This window comes from Patella vulgata, chromosome 2, assembly GCF_932274485.2.
Source record: "Patella vulgata chromosome 2, xgPatVulg1.2, whole genome shotgun sequence".
NCBI classification, from domain to species: domain Eukaryota; kingdom Metazoa; phylum Mollusca; class Gastropoda; family Patellidae; genus Patella; species Patella vulgata.
The window spans coordinates 55,412,433-55,435,743 of record NC_065880.2 but is presented as its reverse complement, the minus strand read 5'-3'; the positions used below and the strand labels follow the sequence as shown (position 1 = coordinate 55,435,743).

The window sequence follows — 23,311 nt, the reverse complement described above, 5'->3', positions numbered from 1 at the left end:
TTGATAGTGTAAAAGTAATACTAATACCAAGGTTGTGGACTCTCTAGAGGTCACAATTTTTATCCCATTTTTATACACTCACATTGGAAATGTGGTTGTATATTGCCGTCGCCCCCGTCCGTCCGTCGTCCACAATTTCTTGTGAACACTCTACAGACTACATTTATCATCTGATTGTTTTGAAATTGATATATGTTGTTTACATTAGTGAGATGAAGAAGCTTATTTAATTTCAATAATTTTCGTTAATTTCTTCTGGAGTTATGGCCCTTGTTTCACTTTGTTGAATTTTGTGAACGCCAATGACAAAAGTTATCATCCGATCTGTATCGAATTTATATGCATCATTTAGATTAGTGAAATGAAAAAGCCTATTAAATTTCAGTAATTTCCTTTAATTACGTCTAGAGTTATGGCATGGAATTTATATGCATCATTTAAAGTAGTGACACGAAGAAGCCTATTGAATTTCAGCAATTTCCGGTAATCATGTCTAGAGTTATGGCCCTTATTTCACTTTGTTGAACCTTGTGAACACTCCAACGACAAAAGTTATCATCTGATCAGTATGTAATTTATACGCATCATTTAAATTAGTGAAACGAAAAAACCTATTGAATTTGAGTAATTTCCTTTAATTATGTCTAGAGTTATGGCCCTTGTTTCACTTTGTTGAACATTGTGAACGCTCTTAACAACAAAAGTTATCATCCGATCTATTTGAAATTGATATGCATCATTTAAATTAGTCAAACGAAGAACCCTATTGAATTTCAGCAATTTCTGTTAATTAAGTCTAGAGTTATGGCCCTTGTTTCACTTTGTTATTGTCCTTGTTTCACTTTATTGAAAGTTATCATCCAATCTGTATGGAATTTATATGCATCATTTAAATTAGTCAAACGAAGAAGCCTATTGAATTTCAGCAATTTCCGTTAATTAAGTCTAGAGTTATGGCCCTTGTTTCACTTTGTTATTGACCTTGTTTCACTTTATTGAACCTTGTGAACGCTCCCAACAACAAAAGTTATGAAATTTATATGCATCATTTAGATTAGTAAAACAAAGAATCACATTGAATTTCAGATATTTCCGCTAATTTCTTCTGAAATTATGGCCCTTGTTTCACTTTGTTGCGCCTTGTAAATGATCTAACGACAATAGTTATTATCTGATCTGTATGAAATTTACACAGATCATTTAACTCTTAAATGACCCAGAGGTTTGACTTCATAACGTCATAAAAACCCACGAAAATTATAATCTGATCAGTATGAAATTGTCTTGTAAATAAATACCCCCAATTATCGACAAAAGAATAAATGTGAGACAACCCTTTGTCGACCAGTCGGACGATTTAGCTGCTGTGGGCTTATGTTTCGTTCCTGAATTATGTCCCCTGATTGTACAAAAAATCGCCTTTTTTAAAGCTCATTCTCTGACCATCTCTTGCAAAATGTGGGCGTAACTTGCTGTGTTATATTTCTTTCAGTACCTGTCTATACTAATATTTGTGAATGTTTTTTGTTTGTTTGTCTGTCTGTTCAGGGTTGGCAGCAACACTAGGGCTGTCTCGAGGCTGAAATTTGGTGTATAGGGGTAGCTCGGACAGGGGAGTAACATAGGCCTGGTTTTCATTAACAACACAGCTATATCTACTTCTGGCATAGTGAGATGGTTCCTGATCACTGATCAGTTCAGGAAAAAGTATTGCGTATTTGGTTAGAGTTTTGTCATTAATAAACATACTTGTTATCGTGATTGGCTGTTGTTTTAGTGATCAGTAATTACACGATCAACAGATCTAAGTTGATTAACTTGAAATTGATACTTCTATCATTCGTGATTTGTTGCCGTTGTTTAGTGATTAGGCGTAAGGCTACACGTTAATCAGTGGAAACCATACAAATTGATGATTGGCTTGAAATTGTCAATTAATTCACCTCCAAAGACAGATTAAGGCCTTTGATATTCCCGTGGCTTCATTTATCACAGGTATAAAAGAATGTTTATAATTATAATATGTTTTGTCTGCGATATCACCTCGGTGGAAGCGGACGTTAAATAAAACTAACTCACACATATAATATGTTATTGTCTGCGATATCACCTCGGTGGAACCGGACGTAAAATACAACTGACTCACACCCAAATATTCTCTCATTTTCTATTGACTATATCATTTGTAGTAGACAAGTAGTACCAATTGATCGATCATCATGACAGATTATACAAGGGACAAGTATTTTATATTAAATTTTCACATAAAGATCATCAAGTTGTATTTCAGTTATCGAAATAAACAAACAATAGAAACTCGACACCCTCTCCAGGTAGTAATAATGTAAATATTGGTAGATAATAGTGTAGAAACCGATTTGACCGTAAGAAAATCTTGGGGGAAATCCTATCATGGGGAGTCATTGCACACCGCGTCCATAACGGTGTGAACTGACTCCTACAACTGGGCATGCGCTCGGCTAAACGGTAATCACACACCAGGAACCATCTCACACTGTCGCACCGGGTCAACCGCTATTTACAGATATATTTACAACCATGCTCAACTTGAATACCAATCGTATCATCTTAAATTGACACTCCTGCTATGACATGATGGTTAACTTGCAATAATAATTTAATACTAATAGTCTTCATTTTTTTACGCCAACATTGAAATGTGGTCGCTCCCGTCCGGCCGGCGTCCACAATTACTTGTGGACGCTCTAGAGACTAAAGTTAATGTGCACTTGACCTTAAATTTATGCACAGTGTTTAAGGTCATGAGACGAAGAAGCCTGTTGATTTTCAGCGATTTCCGATAATTAGTGCCATAATTATGACCCTTAATCACTTTGAAAAATCTTGTGGACGCTCTAGAGGGTAAAGTGAATATCCGACTGACTTTAAATTTATACACAGTGGTTAAGGTCATGAGAGTTATGGTCCTTGATCACTTTGAAAAATCTTTTGATAGCTCTAAAGGCTAAAGTTGATATCTGATTGAAATTTATACACAGTGTGTAAGGTCATGAGACGAAGACGTCTATTGATTTTCAATGATTTCCGATAATTACTGCTAGAGTTATGGCCTTTGAAATATCTTGTGGATGCTCTAGAGGCTAAAGTTAATATCCAATTGACTTTAAATGTACATGTATACACTGTGTTTAAGGTAGTGAGACGATGAAACCCAGTGGTTTTCAATGATAAATTTGAAAAATCTTGTGGATGCTCTAGGGACCAAAGTTATCATCCAATTGACTTTAGATTGATAAACAAGTATATTAATTTTCAATGAATTTTGATAACTTGAACAGCTAAATCCATGATATTAAATGTTTTGTATATTAAACGTTAGCATGGGGCAGAACTTTATAAATACCAAACAAATTCTAATGGTTTTCTGATAATTACTTATTGAGTTGTTACTCTTAATCGTATTTAGTGTAAATGGGGCAGAACTAAAAGCCAAACAAATTCTAATGATTTTTTGATAATTACTTAATGAGATATTACTCTCAATCGGATTTTACTTTAGTGTATTATAAATGTTTCATTACCGACAATAGAAAAAATATGCGACAAATCTTGTTGACTGCTCGGACGACTTAGCTGCTGTGGGCATATGTTTCGTTGCCTGGCAACCTATCTTTATAGTATGATCGCATGGTTTTGTTTATAAACAGTGGGTGATCATGTGGCTAAGTGGGTAAGACGCTGGAGGTCGGGTGTTCGATCCCTGCATTGACCGAGAAAGTTCATCCAGATTTTCCAGCATGGTTCCCCCTTGTCAGTGATGCAGGACGGAGGGCCTGACCAGGACAGCTGTCTAGTCCTTCGTATGATACAAAAAACCGAGGTCCTGTGTATACATTGGAATGCACGTAAAAGGTCCCTTGGCAGTTGGAATTCGATATAAGAGTAGGCGATAGTGCCGCAGCCCGGGCAAAATTTCCGTCATAGCACACTGTATGGCGTATGCCCGTCTTCATTAGCCCAGTATAGGAGCAGAACAGTAGGACGTTCATTTCATTTATAAACAGTGACTGACAATTATCCTGATGACATCATACTCAGCATTCTAATTTGTTATAGGTGAATTGTGGAACGTTTTGATTACTAGATAATGAATAAGGTCCTGTGTAAAGAATCTGCAATGGCTGAACTTCTCTCCTGTAATATCATGAGGGAGGTAATATATTAATAAAATTACTGCACAGTGAACATTATGAATGATGGATGTCTTCTGTTTTTGTCTAATGTTTTCACAAGACAGGTTACATAAGTTATTTATTATCTTTTATATTTTATATATAGGCCTAACTATATTTATTGTTGTAAATAGACAGTATTTATTATAATTTGTCGGTGACAGGTACACAGATGATGTATGGTTTGTCACACGGATAATGTGTCACTTTATCTGAATATAAATTACTAAACTCTAAATCTGATTTTGATTTATTATATGGTTGTATATTGAGGTCACCCCTGTCCGTCATTCGGTTCGGTCAGAGACATGCTGGGGTCTCCAAGTGAGGGTAGGCAGACCGACCTCACGCACTTAGAGGTGGGGGTGCAACGCCGTGAAATTTTTGGTTCAGAGGCATGCCATACCATAGCTTGACAAAGGACTGAGCAACCTACAAGTAGATAAAAACAAGCCCCAAAAGTGACTGGTATTCCTTGTCAAGTTTCATTTGATTATGTTTGCTAATGAGAGAGGAGTAGCACTTAAAAGTAAACGAGAACGAGAAGATGATCAAGATTTAGACACCACCTTGGCCCCTGTGTAACTGTAAAACTAGAGGAAAAAATAGAATTTTGGAAATTTGCATGGCGGCCATTTTGGATTTCACATTTCTCACTAAAGCTAATTGCCTTCAAATTTGCACAAAATGTACCTTGGGATTCTAACTAACACATATTAAAAATAGAAGAGTGTGGGATTCCGAGAATGTTGAAAATAAATTCGAAGCCCACCCCCACCCATCAATGTTTTTTTTGCTTAAAAAATTGCCCTATTTTATCGATTTTTTATTGTTCTTGATATCTGAGCATTTTCTTCTTTTAATATGTGATCAATATCATCGCGGCGCAGCCAGCCGCTAGAAATTCCAGAGATTTTGACCACCGGAAGGATGCCTCAGCAGTCAAAAAAGGTCAAAATGGGCGATTTCGGATTTTAGTGTCGCAAACATCATTCCGGTCATTTTAAAAAATTGTCTTTTAAGGATAATGTGAATAGTACTAATACCTATCACATACAGAAGAGGCGATAAAATCCCTTTGAATTTGCAATTTCAAAATTAATTAAAACTAATATTAAATTCCAAAAATCGTTTTTTTTTGTTGCTAAAACTCTTTTTTTTTTTTAATCGTATCAAAATGGGACTAAAGCACAGAGTCTGGGGTGGTAATGGGTGTATTTTGTCAAAATTTCATGGTTTTCGGACAATCGGTACTGGTGTCGTAGTGAAATTCGACTTTTTTCCCCTTATAGAAGCCGTAATTGTACTTAAAATAAAAAAAAGTGACCGGGAGCCGTGCCAAGAACAAACGACTTGAATTGAACGAATGCAGGTATCGCCTTGAAATTATCTTGGCACCTAGGTACCAACGTGAAAAGTTCCTCGCCGGAATTTGGTACTCATACTACCTTTGGTTCCAGCGTAGCGCATGGGCGAAGTCAAAAGCACCTAAATACGTTATGGTGGATTTTTTTTTTTAAAAATGGTCCTATCTCTTTGAAACTTCGGCTACTCCCCCATTTCCGACCTCGGGGCATCCAAAAATTGTCTCAAAATTAAAATCGAACACCTAGTTCCATCTCTATTTGTTGTTTAACTTTATGTACCCTCGGGGAAAATGGCCACCGCCTGCCCCCCATGGGTTGAGCCCTAAAATTTATTTTTTGGAATTGTGCTTGGGCCCATAGGCCAGGTACCCGGTAAGTGTTAAGTTGGTGTGCACGAAAGTAGGGATGTGACGCGCATGCGTGCGCGCGTACACTCGAAAACATCCTTGTCGGCACGGAAAACATCAGAGGCGAAATTCAAAATTTTGAAATATTCAAATACCAAACATTTGACCATGTAATACATATGAAAGTTTAATAAAAAAAATGGGGGGGGGGGGAATTAGTAAATTATTCAATACAGCATTTGATCAAAATGGGTCTGCTTTGCAGTTGAAGATGGCAATTAAAATTCAGTTTGTAAACTGGCTATCGATGAACCAGTATTGAGATTTGTTATAATGTTCTTTATCTAGCATAATTAGCTGTCATTGATTTTTGGATGAATAATAATAGCCCTTTAAGGTGATTTAAAGGGACAATAACACTTTTGCTGGCTTGACAGCTCCAGTAAATAAATATTAGCCTTATTCTAAGTATTAGATGTTTAAGTGTCCTACCTGTTGTGTAAATTATCCATTACATCCTATTTTACTTGTTCAGAGGGTTCGAAAATATATTTAAATCCAAGTCACATTTGAAAAGGTTTAGATTAGGCTTGTCAAATCAGTTAGTTTAATTTTTCCAATTTTTTAAATTACATGTAGGTGTGTTAAGATGAAATTTGTATCATCAATTAATTGGAATACTGTAAAATAGTACAATTTGTTGACCAGAATAAAGATTGGGACATATTATTCTGTTACAACAAGAGTGGTATTGAGCCTTTAACAGAAGATTTGTTGAGCATTGACTAATAGAATCCTTGTGTGTACATAGTTTTTGTACATCCACATTGAAATGTGGTTGTATATTTAAATTTATACACGGTGTTTAAGGTCCTGAGATGAAGAAGCCTGTTGAATTTCAATTACTTCCGATAATTACTGCCAGAGTTATGGCCATTGATCACTTTGAAAAATCATGTCCACGCTCTGGAGGCTAAAGTTAATAGCTGTTTAACTTTAAATTTATACACAGTGTTTAAGGTCATGAGCCAAAGAAGCCTTTTGATTTTTAACGATTTCCCATCATTACTGCCGAGTTATGGCCCTTGTTCACTTTAAATGTGTACACAGTGTTTAGGGTCATGAGACAAAGAATCCTATTGATTATTAACGATTTCCCATAATTACTATGACTATTGATCAATTTGAAAAATCTTTTGGATGCTCTAGAGACCAAAGTTATCATCCAATTGATTTTGAATTTATACACCATGTTTAAAGATACATTATGTAAGATTTAGATAAAGAGCTACCCATTCTTGCTATAATAGTTCGAAAATAGATAATGTAAAATGAATAATTTGAAAATTTCATTCAAATTACTCTATCGCGAGTGAAGATATTAGCCTTTAAAGGTTTGACAAGACGTGTGCAATAATTTCAACCACAGTGCTGGTTGTTTGAAGCTAAGTCTCGCTCCTCCATTTTTGGCTTAAAAAACAAAATATGGCTGAACTGTTCTAATCTATTTAATATCAGAGAAATCCGATGCCATCGAGAGTTGATTATGGACAGGATAAGTTAATTAAAGTCTAATTAATAATTTAGAAAACATTTCAGGCCTAAAGAAAGACCTGCAATAGGCAGATTTAGCTCTTGCATAATGTATGTTTAAGGTCGTAAGATGACAAATCCTATGGATTTCCAATTGTTTCTGATAAATATTGTCCAAGTTATGGCCCATGATTACTTTGAATAATCAGATTTTAGTTTTTGTAAATGTTTCATTTCTGACCAAAGAAAAAATGGGTGACAACTCTAGTTGACTGACCGGACGATGTAGCTTCATTGTCTTGCAGCCTGTCTTTAACCTTCTGAGAAGAAGCATTGGTCGACATAACACGTGAACAGATTATCAGACTATCATGTAAACATAAGATTTGGTGATCTTTCTGTGTAGAATGTAAGCTTACACTGTGTGATATTGATGTATACAAGTTGTTAAAAAAAGAGTTCTATATAACATTGACAGGTACTAGTAACTGGTATAATGAAATGAACTTTTTCTTTGAAATATTTTTGGAATTTGTTTATAAACAGGTAAATAAATAGAATAAGAAGTACAAACAGTGTAAGAATTACATAGTAGATTACACTTAAATGGGGTCAACAGGACTTTATCACCCAATAACACATTCTACAGTAGATATTGATTGTGTGATAAATTTCATAATCTCCTAAGGAGATATCACTTTACATTTGATTGGTCAATTAGAAAGGAACTACTTTTTTTAATCAAAAAGAAACTAAGTTCCTCGAATGACATTTAGAAGTAGAGGTATAATATTCTACTTTTTGGATCCAGTAATATAAAAGTTCTCAATTACCATAATCAATTACCAATTACAATACTCCCCATAACCTTAAAGTGCACATAAGATGGACAAGTAAAATTTCTGGTACGTGTAGCCAATGGTTACTATATCCACTTTATCCACCTCCCGTAAAAACGACTTTGCCAATTGTCGAAAACACTCTTAATCCCCTCAGTCGCCAGTGACGTCACAGTGACTGAATGCATATTCGGAATGTTTATTCCTTAATTAGTTATATACAGCCGGCGTGTGTATTCATTAATGCCTGACTGATTCCTTAATCCCCTAATTAAATAAAACAATTGACTACGGAATAACTTGTTTTGTAATTTAGATTGTTTTATAATGTTCCTGCTCTCTTCTCACGACAGTGATTTTAATACTGTGTTTTAAAGTTCCTCTACCATCATGTGCAGTCCTAACGATTCGAGATACATTTTCGTCAGAAGAGTATTGTGGTAGTAATTTCCCGAGTACAGCAGTAAAAAGATGTGGTCATACAAAATGTATCTTAAAAGTCAAACATGACGATCCGTTATCAGAGTAGCCAACTGTATCTCGTTTTCCTGTAGCCATCGTACGGCACCTTTCTTTCTGCATGCGGATTTGACTTCATTACTCTGAAATAGATGGTGAAAATGAAATATGAAAAATATCTCAATATACTTTAGAATTAACTGTAAAATAAATTTTGTTGGTAACCATCTAAATTGAATAACAGATTGAGAAGGGTCATCTAACTATCTTTGTGTATTGATAATAATATGGCAAGTTTAGTGTCGTTAATGTCATTAATTAATCAATTCGACTAAAGTTGCACAGACATGGGGTCATAAATTAATTTACACCTCGATGATTAAGTAACTGTCTTTTTTTACACCGGCCAGATCAAAGACATCACTCTAGGTTGAACGTGTGTGTGCATGGAACCATACATGGTAATAAGATTCCCAGCGTTGATTGGCTGAGAAATGAGGGCGATCTATTGTTATGCATAGTCATAGGAAAATTCCATATTTGCTGTGAATTTCAAATGGAGTTATGATAAAAGTTGTTCTTTGTGTATTTATATATAGCTAATAATGAATATATCGACAAATGACTGGCACCATTTGTATTTCTGTACTTACAGAGAATAGTTTGAGATATCAAGTATTACGGGGTTGTCCAAATTACCGGTAAATGTGCGAATTGCTTGAGACGCTTAAATGGATCTACGGCTTGATACGGCATTTTAAATTCACTCTAAAATATTCAAATCACAAATGTCTAATCTATAACAATGTAAGACAATAATTCGGTGATTATGATTAGGCCAGTCACATGGTATTTTGACCGTCAATAGACACTTGTCAACTGGTGGTATGTATAGACAGTGATATTTTGTACAGACAGTGATATATTGTTTAGATAATGTATATACTATGTGTAGTGCCTGTGACGTCACCAGCCAATCAACCGGATTAAGGTCGTAATTGAAAATTGAAAAGCGTTTTGGCGTGTCTGATACTTAAATGTTAACAGACAAATTAATTTTAATCAGATTGGTGTGAACTTCCCGTAAAGTGGATATAGTAACCATTGGCTATACGTACATGAAATTTTGGTTTTTCATCATATGTGGTCTTTAAAGGATACACCGGGTCAATATATAGAATGGGTGACTTGCTGTCAAAAAATGATGTATCACTACACCGTAATGTAGTCAGGTTCAGTAAAATTAAATCTATACCAAAGAATTTTATTTTATTTTTTGTCCTCCGCCTTTCGAAGAAAGCAGGGGACTATTAAAATGGGCTTGTCTGTTTGTCTGTCTGTCCATCACACTGTTTGCGACACAACTCTTTTTCTAATTGATCTAGAATGTTCAAACTTGGTGTAGGTGTTCATTAGGTCAATGCCTTGATGGAGTTCGAAGATGATAAGCAATTTGATTGGTTGATGTTTTGGACACGATGACTTTAGTTCTAACTAAGTGAGAGTGATGAAACTTGGTGTATAGTTTCATTACATTAATACCTTGACTAAGTTCGATAATGAGCATTTTCTACTCAGGGTAAGCAGAGCGATAAGCAATTTGATTGGCCGAGAATTTGGAACACAATATGGTCATTCCATGTCAAGTGGACCAAATTTCGGAAAGTTGGAAACATGACCCCCTCCAAAAAAATTTATTAAATATATATGTTACAGTACATGGACTTAAGCTAACAAATCCAAAATTATACCTCTCTATGCCAAAAATTCGATGAGATATGGCCATTTGAAATTAAGGTACTGAAACAAATCATAAATTCAGTAATTTTTTTCAGGTGTTCAGGTGCTTTAAACTCACATTTCTAATAGGAGTAGAACTCTCTAATTTTGTAATATAAGACAAATTTTGGTGTAGATTATGAATTTACATCACACAATGTGTGATTCACACAGTTCATGCCACCAGGTGGCAAAATGTGGAACAAATGAACTATTCACTCTTTTTTTTTCAGAATTTCCGCAGCCACTGGCAAATTCACTATTGCATACACAACCTCCAAAATTGGCATAGTTAATTTTAGTTTGGCTTTTATCAATTTACAAAAGATTCTAAGTCGATGGGATATATACTTTTCCAAATATTCAGTTTCGAAATTCAGTGCACACTGAAAACGTACAAAATACATCCATTTTCACCTTCAATTTTGCCCATGTGGGACAGAGGTTAAAATTCTGAAACAGTTTGAGAATGAAACTTCAATTACCCTACTATACCATACATTACAGTTCATCTTGTGTATTTGATGGCTTATATTTTTAATTGGCACTTGAAATCTGTGCAGTGATAAAGTTATAACGGCTATCATCAAAATTGTTGACATTTCACGTTGATTTTAAAATTATGTCTAAATGACCTATACCCCTCAAACGTGTCTATTTAGAGTAAATGCTTGTGTTGGGTAGATTACAAATATGCAATCTACATTGTATTGTTCTAATATTTATTTGGCCTCCCAAATGAGAAACATGGTTATTCCGCTTTACAAATTGGAATATTGGGCTTTGACAGCCAGATTAAAATTACTTCTGAAAGACTTAGGCCCCTCATATTTGTCATTTTAGAGCAACTTATATAATGTAGAATAAGAATATAGACTCATTTCATTTGGCTACAGGGAGTATATCGTTTCAATTTAATTTTGCTTTCAAACACAGTGGAAAACTTGTTTTGTCTGCTTAGAAAGTTGAAGTACAATAATGTTGTTACACTATCACTGAACACTTGAAAACTACAGGCCGCAATTCTTAACACATGGTCTTGAAACTTTGCATACTTATTCCTTATACCCTAAGTATGTTTGCTATTGTTTTTGGTCCTTGCCCAACCCGGGTCAGATCAACGCCCATTTTTTCTTAGTGTGTCTGTGTGTTTTTTTTGCCTACATGCTGCAATTCTTAATGGATTGTTTTGAAAACTATTCATATATATTCCTTATACCCAAAGGATGACTGTTATTATTTTTGGTGCATGCCCGACCCCCAGGGGCACAGCAACACCAGATTTCAGTGTTATCGGCCACAGGTTGCAATTCTGAACTTTTGATGCATGCCGGACCCCTGTCACGCTCCAGGATGATCCATTCAGAATTGCGTCCCCTAGGCAATAAACATAAAAAAATGGGCGTTGCTATGCCCCTGGGGTTCTGGCATGCACCAAAATAATAGCGGTCATCGTAAAGGTATGAAAAGTACAGACACACAAAGAAAAAATAGGCGTGGCTCTGCCCCTAGGGGTTGGTCATGCACAAAACACAATAGCGATCATTCTTAGGGTAAAAGGAATAAATATGCACAACTTCAAGACAATCCATTAAGAATCATGGCTTGACACATGCAAAAATTGAGCGTGGCTCTCTGCTACTGGGGGTCTGGCACGCACCAAAAAAAAATAGGGAACATCCTTAGGGTATAAGAAGAAACTTGTATACATAGTTTCAAGACGATGCGTTAAGAATTGCGGCCTGTAGTCTAGTGATAGTGAAACTACATAAGGTCGTACTTCGACTTTCTAGGCAGACAAACCACGCTTTCACCCGTTTTTAAAGCAAAACTAAATTGAAACGATATTCCCTGAACCCAAAGAGTCTTTATTCTTATTCTATGTTAAGAGTTGATCTAAAATGACAAATATAAGGGGTCTAAGTCTTTCAGAAATAATTTCAATCTGATCATCAAAACCCATTTTTCTAATTCGTGAAGCGTATTAACCATTTTGTTCTCATTTTGGAGGCAAAATTGGAACAATACAATGTACATCCAAAATGATTACCTATATACATATTTGTAATCTAGTAAAAGGTTACTCTAAACCGACATGTTTGAGGAGTATAGGTCATTTAGAAGTTATTTTAAAATCAACATGAAAAGTCAACAATTTGGATAACAGCCATTAAAGCTTCATCACCGCACAGATTTCAAGTGCCAATTAAAAATATAAGCCATCAAATGCACAAGATGGACTTTAATATATCCTATAGTAGGGTATTTGAAGTTTTATTATCAAATTTTTAAGAATTTAACCTCTGTCCCACATGGCTAAAATTTAAGGTGAAAATGGGTATATTTTGTACGTTTTCAGTGTGCAATGAATTTCGAGACTGAATATTTGGAAAAGTATATATCCCATCGACTTAGAATCTTTTGTAAATTGATATAAGACAAACTGACATTAACTATGCCAATTTTGGAGTTTGTGTATACAATAGTGACTTTGCCAGAGGCTGTGGAAATCCTGAAAATAAAAGTGAATAGTTCATTTGTTCCACATTTTGCCACCTGGTGGTGCGAACAGTATGCATTGGCCATATACTATAACATATATTTTTTTATAATTTTTTTGGAGGGGGTCATGTTCCCATCATTGGTCCAGTTGACATGGAATGACCCAATAACTCTCTTTCTAATTGAGCCAGAATGTTCAAACTTGGTGTAGGTGTTTATTAAGTCAATGCCTTGATGGAGTTCGAAAATGAGCATTTTCTGCACAGGGTAAGCAGAGTCATAAGCAATTTGATTGGTTGAGACTTTGGAACACATAACTCTCATTCTAATTGAGTTAGAATGTTCACACTTGGCGTAGGTGTCTATTAGGTGAATGCCTTGATGGAGTTCGAAGATGAGAATTTTCTGCTTAGGGTAAGCAGAGATAAGCAGTTTGATTGGTTGATGCTTTGGGACACGATAACTTTAGTTCTAATTAAGTGAGAGTGAGGACACTTGGTGTATAGCTTTATTACATCAATACCTTGACTAATTCGATAATGAACATTTTTTGCGGAGTGTAAGCAGAGTGATAAGCAATTTGATTGGTTGAGACTTTGGAACACAATAACTCTCCTTCTAATTGAGGTAGAATGTTCAAACTTGGCGTGGGTGTCTATTAGGTGAATGTTTAAACTTGATGTAGATGTTCATTAGGTGAATGTCTTGACTGAGTTCAATGATTAACATTTCGAGCTGAAGCTATGCAGAGCTAACCGATTTTATTTGTTAATGGTTTGGGACAAGATAATCTTGATTCTATCTGATAGAGAGTGATGAAACTTAGTGTATGGTTTGATTGCTCTATACTTTTGAAAAAAATAAATGTGCGATTAATTAATATGCGTCATCTATTTATTTTGGGATTTCAACTGGGAACATCCTCCTCCCTGTTGACTTGTATATATGTATAAAGCCTCGTTTTTTTTTTTTAATTTATCAACTTGTGTTGATATTTTTTATATCAAAAAAGACTGACATTAACTATGCCAATTTTGGAGTTTGTGTATACGATAGTGACTTTGCCAGAGGCTGTGGAAATCCTGAAAATAAAAGTGAATAGTTCATTTGTTCCACATTTTGCCACCTGGTGGTGCGAACAGTATGCATTGGACAATTAGTGTGATGCTACATTCAAATCTTCACCAAAAGATCTCTTAGATTACAAAGTTAGAGAGTCCTACTCCTATTGGAAATGTGAGTTTAAAGCATCCGAAAACCTGAAAAAAATTACTGAATTTATGATCTGTTTTAGTACCCTAATTTCAAATGGCCATATCTCAGTGAGTTTCCAACCTAGAGAGGTAAAATTTCAGATTTCTTAGTTAAAGGCCATATACTATAACATATATTTTTTTATAATTTTTTTGGAGGGGGTCATGTTCCCATCATTAGTCCAGTTGACATGGAATGACCCAATAACTCTCTTTCTAATTGAGCCAGAATGTTCAAACTTGGTGTAGGTGTTTATTAAGTCAATGCCTTGATGGAGTTCAAAAATGAGCATTTTCTGCACAGGGTAAGCAGAGTCATAAGCAATTTGATTGGTTGAGACTTTGGAACACATAACTCTCATTCTAATTGAGTTAGAATGTTCACACTTGGCGTAGGTGTCTATTAGGTGAATGCCTTGATGGAGTTCGAAGATGAGAATTTTCTGCTTAGGGTAAGCAGAGATAAGCAGTTTGATTGGTTGATGCTTTGGGACACGATAACTCTCATTCTAATTAAGTGAGAGTGAGGACACTTGGTGTATAGCTTTATTACATCAATACCTTGACTAATTCGATAATGAACATTTTTTGCGGAGTGTAAGCAGAGTGATAAGCAATTTGATTGGTTGAGACTTTGGAACACAATAACTCTCCTTCTAATTGAGGTAGAATGTTCAAACTTGGCGTGGGTGTCTATCAGGTGAATGTTTAAACTTGATGTAGATGTTCATTAGGTGAATGTCTTGACTGAGTTCAATGATTAACATTTCGAGCTGAAGCTATGCAGAGCTAACCGATTTTATTTGTTAATGGTTTGGGACAAGATAATCTTGATTCTATCTGATAGAGAGTGATGAAACTTAGTGTATGGTTTGATTGCTCTATACTTTTGAAAAAAATAAATGTGCGTTTAGTTAATATGCGTCATCTATTTATTTTGGGATTATTTCAACTGGGAACATCCTCCTCCCTGTTGACTTGTATATATGTATAAAGCCTCCTTTTTTTTTTTAATTTATCAACTTGTGTTGATATTTTTTATATCAAAAAAGACTCGTAGGAGATTCTTTATTTAGAATAGATACATGAACAAAAACTAAAACCTCACCATCTCCTGGTTAATCTAAACTTATTCAAATATACAAATTAAACATGCTGGTGTCTATTAATTTTTTTTTTCTCTGCATTGTCCATTAAAAATGCAAGAGCTAAATCTGCATATTGCAGGGTTTTTTGGTGGGGGGGGGGGAATTTAAATTTTATTTAGATATTCACATATAAGCCCATAATCAACCCTCTAGAATATTGAATGGATTACAACACATGCATCATATAATAATTTATGGTTAAAATGGATAATAGAGACTTTGTTTATAAATCGTAACAATGGTATTTAACAGTCAAGACTTAACTCAAAACTAAAAACACTCCTAACTTCGCTCAGAGTAAATGAATTTCAAACTATTTATATTTCATTATCTATTTTAGAACTATTACAGGAAGAACGACCAGCTCTTTATCTAAATCTTACATAATGCATCTTTAATTAAACTTGAACATGGTCTAACTTTTGTATTTATTTCTAAAATTATATAAACGTAAGTTGTATGGTTGAGTTAACCATAACATTCATTTAAAAATGTTAAATTTTTATGCATGAATAAATACTTTGAATAAGTACCGAAAGGCTTTGTGTAAAAATGTGTGCTTCAAATTTTTTTATTATAATTCATTGAGAGAGACCTAATGTCTCTTTAAGATCAAAAGTTCACAGACAGGTCATTATACATTTGGTGAAGCCAGGAGTTCAGGACACATGTTTGAAACAGGATGTTTTGATGTAAGCTTACTCTTGTACATAATTTTAAAGTTTTCTAGAATATACTGTTTTAACATGAACTTGTTTATACAATAATATAATGAAACCCAGGTAGTGAAATAATGTTTATATTTGACTTCTTTAATTTAGGTGAAAATCGGGCTTGATCTGTTGTTTCAATATGTGACAAAAGATTTAACAGGAGTTGGGTTTGTTTACTAATTTTAGAGCATATAAATCTAGTTGCAGGGACGTATAATATGTGTTTGTTGTGTTCACCTCAGTAAATTCTAAACCGACCCTGTCTGAGCAGTGTTAAAGCTTGAGTAAGGAAATAATGACATGTCAGTATTTGTTATCTCATGGACATTATAAAAGAGGGTCCATGGTTATATAGGATGATTTGGATCAAAATAAAGTTTGTGTCATGTGTAATATATGCTGACAAGTAGAAATTAATTCTTACATGTATATTATTGTACTATACTATTAACTATTAATATTAATTGTCCCCTGCCTTTCGAAGACACAATAACTCTTATTCTAATTGAGCTAGAATGTTCAAACTTGGTGTAGGTGTTTATTAGGTCAATGCCTTGATGGAGTTGGAAGATGAGCATTTTCTGCTTAATGTAAGCAGAGAGCAATTTGATTGGTTGATGCTTTGGGACACGATAACTTTAGTTCCAATTAAGTGAGAGTGATGAAATTTGATGTGTAGTTTTATTACATCAATGCCTTGACTAAGTTCGATAATGAGCATTTACTGCTCAGGGTCAGCGGCGTGGTAAGCAATTCGATTGGTCAAGACTTTGGAACATAACAACTCTGCTTTTAATTAAGGTAGAATGTTTAAACTTGATGTAAATGTTCATTAGGTTCAATGATAACATTTCGAGCTAATACTAAGCAGAGCTGAGAAATTTCATTGGTCGATGCTTTGGGACAAGATAAATATGATTCTGTCTGATAGAGAGTGATGAAACTTAGTGTATAGTTTATAATCAGTTTGATTGCTTGATATTTTTGAAAAAAATAAATGTGCGATTAATTAATATGTGTCATCTGTTTATTTTGGGAATTCGGTGGGGGACATCAGCCTCACTGTTGGCTTGTTTATCTTTTAATAAACATTGCCATTCACTAGAAGTATTGTTGATGGAACATTTAAATATTTGATTTAGAACAAATTGTTATCATTTATTTGGGGTTATTTAACTTATTCTAATTAGTAGTCATTACACAGAATTATAATTGAATATATAAAAGTAGTTTTTTTAAAACTGAAAATCATTTCATTTTATAATGTTGACATGTACACATGATTTTAAATTTTTAAAGATAATGCTAATTAATCTTATAGATTAATAAGTTCGGTTAAAGTGGTGACAATGTTACTTGGTGAATTATTTGTATGGATATTTGTAAGTTTGCTAGAGGGGACAGGTTATTTGAAGAATTTGTCTGCATTACTTACAGCGAGGACAGGTTATTTGTACATTTTGTTGGCATTGCTTATAATATGTCTCTTATGTAAGGTGCTTGCATTTGAAACAGACATGGATTATTATGTACCAGTCTCTGAAAATTCTCATAATATGGAAAATAGTTCCACAGAGGTTGTTGAAATTTTGGATGGGTAAAAGATTTTTTTTAAATTTTATTTTATTTTTAGTAAAGCTTATTATTGATAAAGTGAATAAATAATATTTACATACCTAGCCAACAGTCATTGTGGGGCTTTACCTAAAGATGAATGTTTCATGCATCCAATAAATTTGTAGCTTTTGCAATGATAATATTTATTCTCATCTATATATTTTTTGTGCTTTACTCGATACAATTTCTGGTGAGATAATAATGCATCCAACAGAGCGGATTTAATGAAGATTAAGGATTAATGTGACTGATTAGTTATCAGCTCAAATCAGCTGGTAGAATGGTCTGCACATTACCAAGAATTGTTTGTTAGCAATTTCACATAGCTGTGAAATATATCACCATTGATCTGAGGCAAAGTATACAGTCCAACAGATTTTCTCCAAATTTCATTAGGATGGATAAAATTTCCAAATGCTTGCTTTTATGACAGATTTCTGTTTAGAACTTTGATGGAAGCCACAAGTTTTGGCAGCAAAAAATTGACTGACAGATTGTTGCAGACAGACAGGGCCTTCGTGTGCACAGGCCTAAATCTGCCTATGGATTAAAACCTTTGCACCATTTAATAATTTAATTTAAAATGGAAAATCGAGACTATGTTCATTATTGTAGCAATGGCACTTGACCATCGATACTATCTTATCAAAACTTCACTCATAACTGTGCTCAGAATAAAGTAATTTGACTGAAATTTTTCAATATTTTCATTTTTCATTATATGAATCTATTTTTTGAACTATTATAGCAAGAACGTCCAACTTTTGATCTAAATCTTATATAATGCATCTTTTAGTACATATCTTTTGAATTCGTCTACTCTTTTATTACCTTGAACTACAGTAATATGTAAACTGTTAATCCCAATAAACAAAGAAAAAATATAATAATCTAGTATTAACACTGATTTGCTTCTATATATACTACACAGATATACAATGTCTACTTATGTGTACGGCTATTACAACCAGTCTGCTCACCTGTAGTCTGCAGGGTAATAAAAACAATATGGAGTAAAACATGTTACCTGATACTAAAAATATCCTTAGTATGCCTGTTGATATTGGAAGAGGTTGAACATTAATTAACTCATATACATGTTCAATTAGCTGCTGACTAGCAAGTCTTGTTTTAAACATGATTAAATGGTGTTTTTTCTTTGAAGGCACACTATGTCCGGAGTCAATTTGGATACAAACAGATTATCAAGACGTGCTAGCTTAAAAGATTTTTGTGTTGCTACACCAGAGGAGTTTGTAAAGAAATTTGGAGGAAATAAAGTAATCAACAAGGTAAATTAATTTAGATATTATTTGGCATTTACATGTACTCTGCAAATAGCTGATTAGATACTGTTGAGGTGTGAGTAAGGTGAGACCTGTATTTAATATTCACTGAGTAAAATGTCGTGACTGAAGTCTGAAGGATTATTATTCCATTTATTCTTGGCTGAGTGAAAACCTTTATAACACATGTCTACTGAATGATATATATAGTTGACCTTTTAAATCAACTATTTGACAAGTATTGCCAGCTGCTTCTGTTTGCCTTGATTACACTAGTATAGAAATCTGTCATCAGATGCAATAGCTTTATTTATATATAGTGCCCATCTTCATTAACCCAATTGTTGCTGAAAAGTAAGATGATGTAAACCCCATATGATTGCATTAATTAATATAGTGGCTTTGATATAATATGCTTGTTAATGGCAGTAACTGGACAGTCAATGTAACTTTTCCATTAATGTTACAGATGCCTTTAGTCGCTTTCCATTTACCATAAAATATCAAAGCCCAAGTAAGTTTCTGGATTATCCTCTGCCAACTTTTTCCCCCGGCATTTAATCACATAGTCTATTGGACTTTTAATTCTCTCAATGTTCTCAAAACTGTTAGGCATTTGATCAACACGTCACACAAGCAGACAACTAAACTGATAGCCTGTCGTTTAGGGATGTCAATAGATTTTTATACGCCCACATTTAAATGTGGTCGTATATTGTTGTTGCCCCCGTCCGTCGGTCCGGCGTCCACAATTGCTTTTGGACGCTCTAGAGGCTAAAGTTAATATCCGATTGACTTTAAATTTATACACAGTGTTTCAGGTCTTGAGACAAAGAAGCCTATTGATTTTCAACGATATCCGATAATTACTGCCAGAGTTATGGCCCTTGATCACTTTGAAAAATCTTGTGGATGGTCTAGAGGCCAAAGTTTATATCCGATTGACTTTAAATTTATGCACAGTGTTTAAGATCATGAGACGAAGAATCCTATTGATTTTCAGGGATTTCCGATAAATACTGCCAGAGTTATGGTCCTTGATCACTTTGAAAAATATTGTGGACGCTCTAGAGGCCAAAGTTAATATCCGATTGACTTTAAATTTATACACAGTGTTTAAGGCCATGAGACGAAGAAGCCTATTGATATTTTCAGCGATTTCCGATAATTACTGCCAGAGTTATGGCCCTTGATCACTTTGAAAAATCTTGTGGATGCTCTAGAGGCCAAAGTTAATATCAGATTGACTTTAAATTTATACACAGTGTTTAAGGTCATGAGACGAAGAAGCCTATAGTTTTTCAGCGATTTCCAGTAATTACTGCCAGAGTTATGGCCCTTGATCACTTCAAAAAATCTTGTGGACGCTCTTGAGGCCAAAGTTAATATCCGATTGATTTTAAATTCATACACAGTGTTTAAGGTCATGAGACGAAGAAGCCTATTGATTTTTAGCAATTTCCGATAATTACTGCCAAAGTTATGGCCCTTGATCACTTTGAAAAATCTTGTGGATGCTCTAGAGGCCAAAGTTTATATCCGATTGACTTTAAATTTATGCACAGTGTTTAAGATCATGAGACGAAGAATCCTATTGGTTTTCAGTGATTTCTGATAAATACTGCCAGAGTTATGGTCCTTGATCACTTTGAAAAATATCGTGGACGCTCTAGAGGCCAAAGTTAATATCCGATTGACTTCAGATTGATACACAGAGTTTAAGATCTTCAGAGGAACAAGTATATTGATTTTCAATGAATTTTTATGACTTGGAACAGCTAAATCCATGATATTAAAAGTTTTGTATACAAAACGTTAGCATGGGGCAGAACTTTATAAAAACCAAACAAATTCTAATGGTTTTCTGAGTTGTTGCTCTTAATCAGATTTTAGTGTATTATAAATGTTTCATTACCGAAAAAAGTAAAAATATGCGACAACTCTTGTTGACTGCCCGGACGATTTAACTGCTGTGGGCGTATGTTTCGTTGGCTGGCAACCTATCTTTGTCTTGTGCGCACCCCATGAATGTCTATACTTTCCATATACCAAAATTGCCATACTTTTATTGGAAATAACTCTCTGATAAATATTTTCGTGGGAATGTATATTTGATGTGACTGATCAAGTATATTCTTCTCCCAGGATAAGTGGGTAAGACGCTGGCTCGCTAGCCTGGAGGTCGGTTGTTCTATCCCAGCATTGCCCGAGAAAGTTCATCCAGATTTTCCGGCGTGGTCCCCCCTTGTCAGTGATGCAGGACGGATGGCCTGACAAGGACAGCTGTCTAATCATTTGGATGGGACGAAAAACCGAGGTTTCGTGTACACATTGGCGTGCACTTAAAAGATTCCTTTGACAGTTGGAATTCGATATAAGAGTAGGCTGTAGTGCAGCTGTTGTCACAAAATTGGACCTTTGGTTCTTTTTGGGGCGGATTGACAGTCATGTACTTATAGTTCACATTAACAAAACACAGTATAATTTAAATATCTTTATATAACTACAATATATGTCAATACAATTATAATATGTATATATATATATATATTTATGTAATTATTCTCTAATAATATCACCGTCTCCACCGATTCAAAAGACCACTAATCACGTTTATATGTTGATGAGATGACGATTTGATGGTACACGCGCACACAGCAGTCACCAACTATTTGACTCTCCACGGCACATTTAAAAAGATGATTAAGATGATTAAGATGATAAGGTTGATGAGTTATTCATTCGTGTATATCTTTTAATTACCATAAAATAACTAACTGGAACAATAACGACCAGACTAACAATATAGGTAACACTATCCGTAGCACATTAACATTATCAGAATCACAATCACAATCACAATCAGGTCACCTATAAAACATAACACAATGTTTAACAAATAATCAAATTATTTCTATTCATCCACGATTATCAACATTACAAAAATCAAACAATACTTACAAGTAAATGTACTAATTATTGCTCATAATCACACAGATTACCATTATAACGACACACAGTCAAAACCAACGAGACACACAGTCTAACACCCATTTAGTTGAAATATATCTTTACGAATGATTCATGAATGATATGACCAATGAATATGTGTGATTCTCCCAAAATCCATTATTAGAGTGACAATATAAATTCATATCTCCCACCACGTATACTACAGTTTCACTCACAACCAATCAAATCACGACAACAAAACAGGCAGTTCACATGCATTCAATGCAATCATATCTGCAACCAGACATGTGGATTACTCAACCTTGGCAAATAATAACTATCATACATCTTACAAATAACAATAAAATCAACTGTTTATAATCAAACTTTATTACCACAATCTGAAAACATGTTCACCAGTTGTCATAAACTGTAATAAACAACAATAACATATATACTATATTTATTAATGTACAAATACTTGTGACCTTGAAACATTCAGCAATACCAGCGTGAATATATATGTATTATTCAGTACATCCACGACAAACCACATTGTAACCTATCATTATCTAATAAAGATATTGTCATACGTGACAGCTGTCCGGGCAAAATTTCCCTCATAGCACACTGTATGGCATATGCCCGTCTTCATTAGCCCAGTTCGGAGCAGAACAATAGGACATTAAACCCTATTTCATTTCTCCCATAATAAGCCAGTAGCTATACACCCACATATAGACAAATGTGGCTTTGATTTCCACAGATTGCGCATTGAATTTCCAATTATTGAATGCATTTCGCGTATTTATTTTTGTGGTCACAAAGTTTTAAAACTTAATACAGAGATCATAATAGATTTTTTAAAACTTGCTCTATTGGATTTATTGAATGATTCAAGATTTAACATGGACGGCTTTGCTGTTTATGGGCGTATATGGGTGCTGATATGCTACAGGTTTTACCGACATCAGATTCCTGCATAAAATCTGCTGATACAGATATTACAGTACTGATATTGTGTCAAGTGTAGGTTTCTCACGGTACTGATATTGTGTCAAGTGTAGGTTTCTCAATATCAGGCTAAAAAAAAAATTCCCAACTTATTCAGTGGTTGCTGTTGATAATTCATGTAAACTATAAATAACTTAGAGGTCACAATTTTCTTCTGATTTTGATGAAACTTGAAATGTAAGTTTATAACCCAAAGATCTCAGTTTCTTTCTATATTCGTGCATATCGAATCATATCTTCCTGAATTATGGCCCCCGATTGTACGAAAAATCGCGTTTTTAGCTTTTG

The 23,311-nt window shown here is 34.4% G+C and overlaps 1 protein-coding gene and 1 long non-coding RNA gene across 2 annotated transcripts in view; one reads left to right on the top strand and one right to left on the bottom strand.

Moving 5' to 3' along the window:
• LOC126809473 (acetyl-CoA carboxylase) overlaps positions 1 to 23,311 on the top strand; it is an 89,764-nt gene that overhangs the window by 14,094 nt on the left and 52,359 nt on the right. Inside the window, exon 3 of the mRNA XM_050534081.1 lies at positions 18,937 to 19,063. Within this exon, the coding sequence (XP_050390038.1) occupies positions 18,937 to 19,063 (127 nt within the window). The remainder of the gene's footprint in view (positions 1 to 18,936; positions 19,064 to 23,311) is intronic.
• On the bottom strand, positions 7,982 to 18,884 carry LOC130010671 (uncharacterized). The gene is made up of 2 exons (XR_008785937.1): positions 18,799 to 18,884; positions 7,982 to 8,902 (listed from the first exon to the last, which is right to left on the bottom strand). It is a non-coding gene; the product is annotated as an uncharacterized LOC130010671 (long non-coding RNA).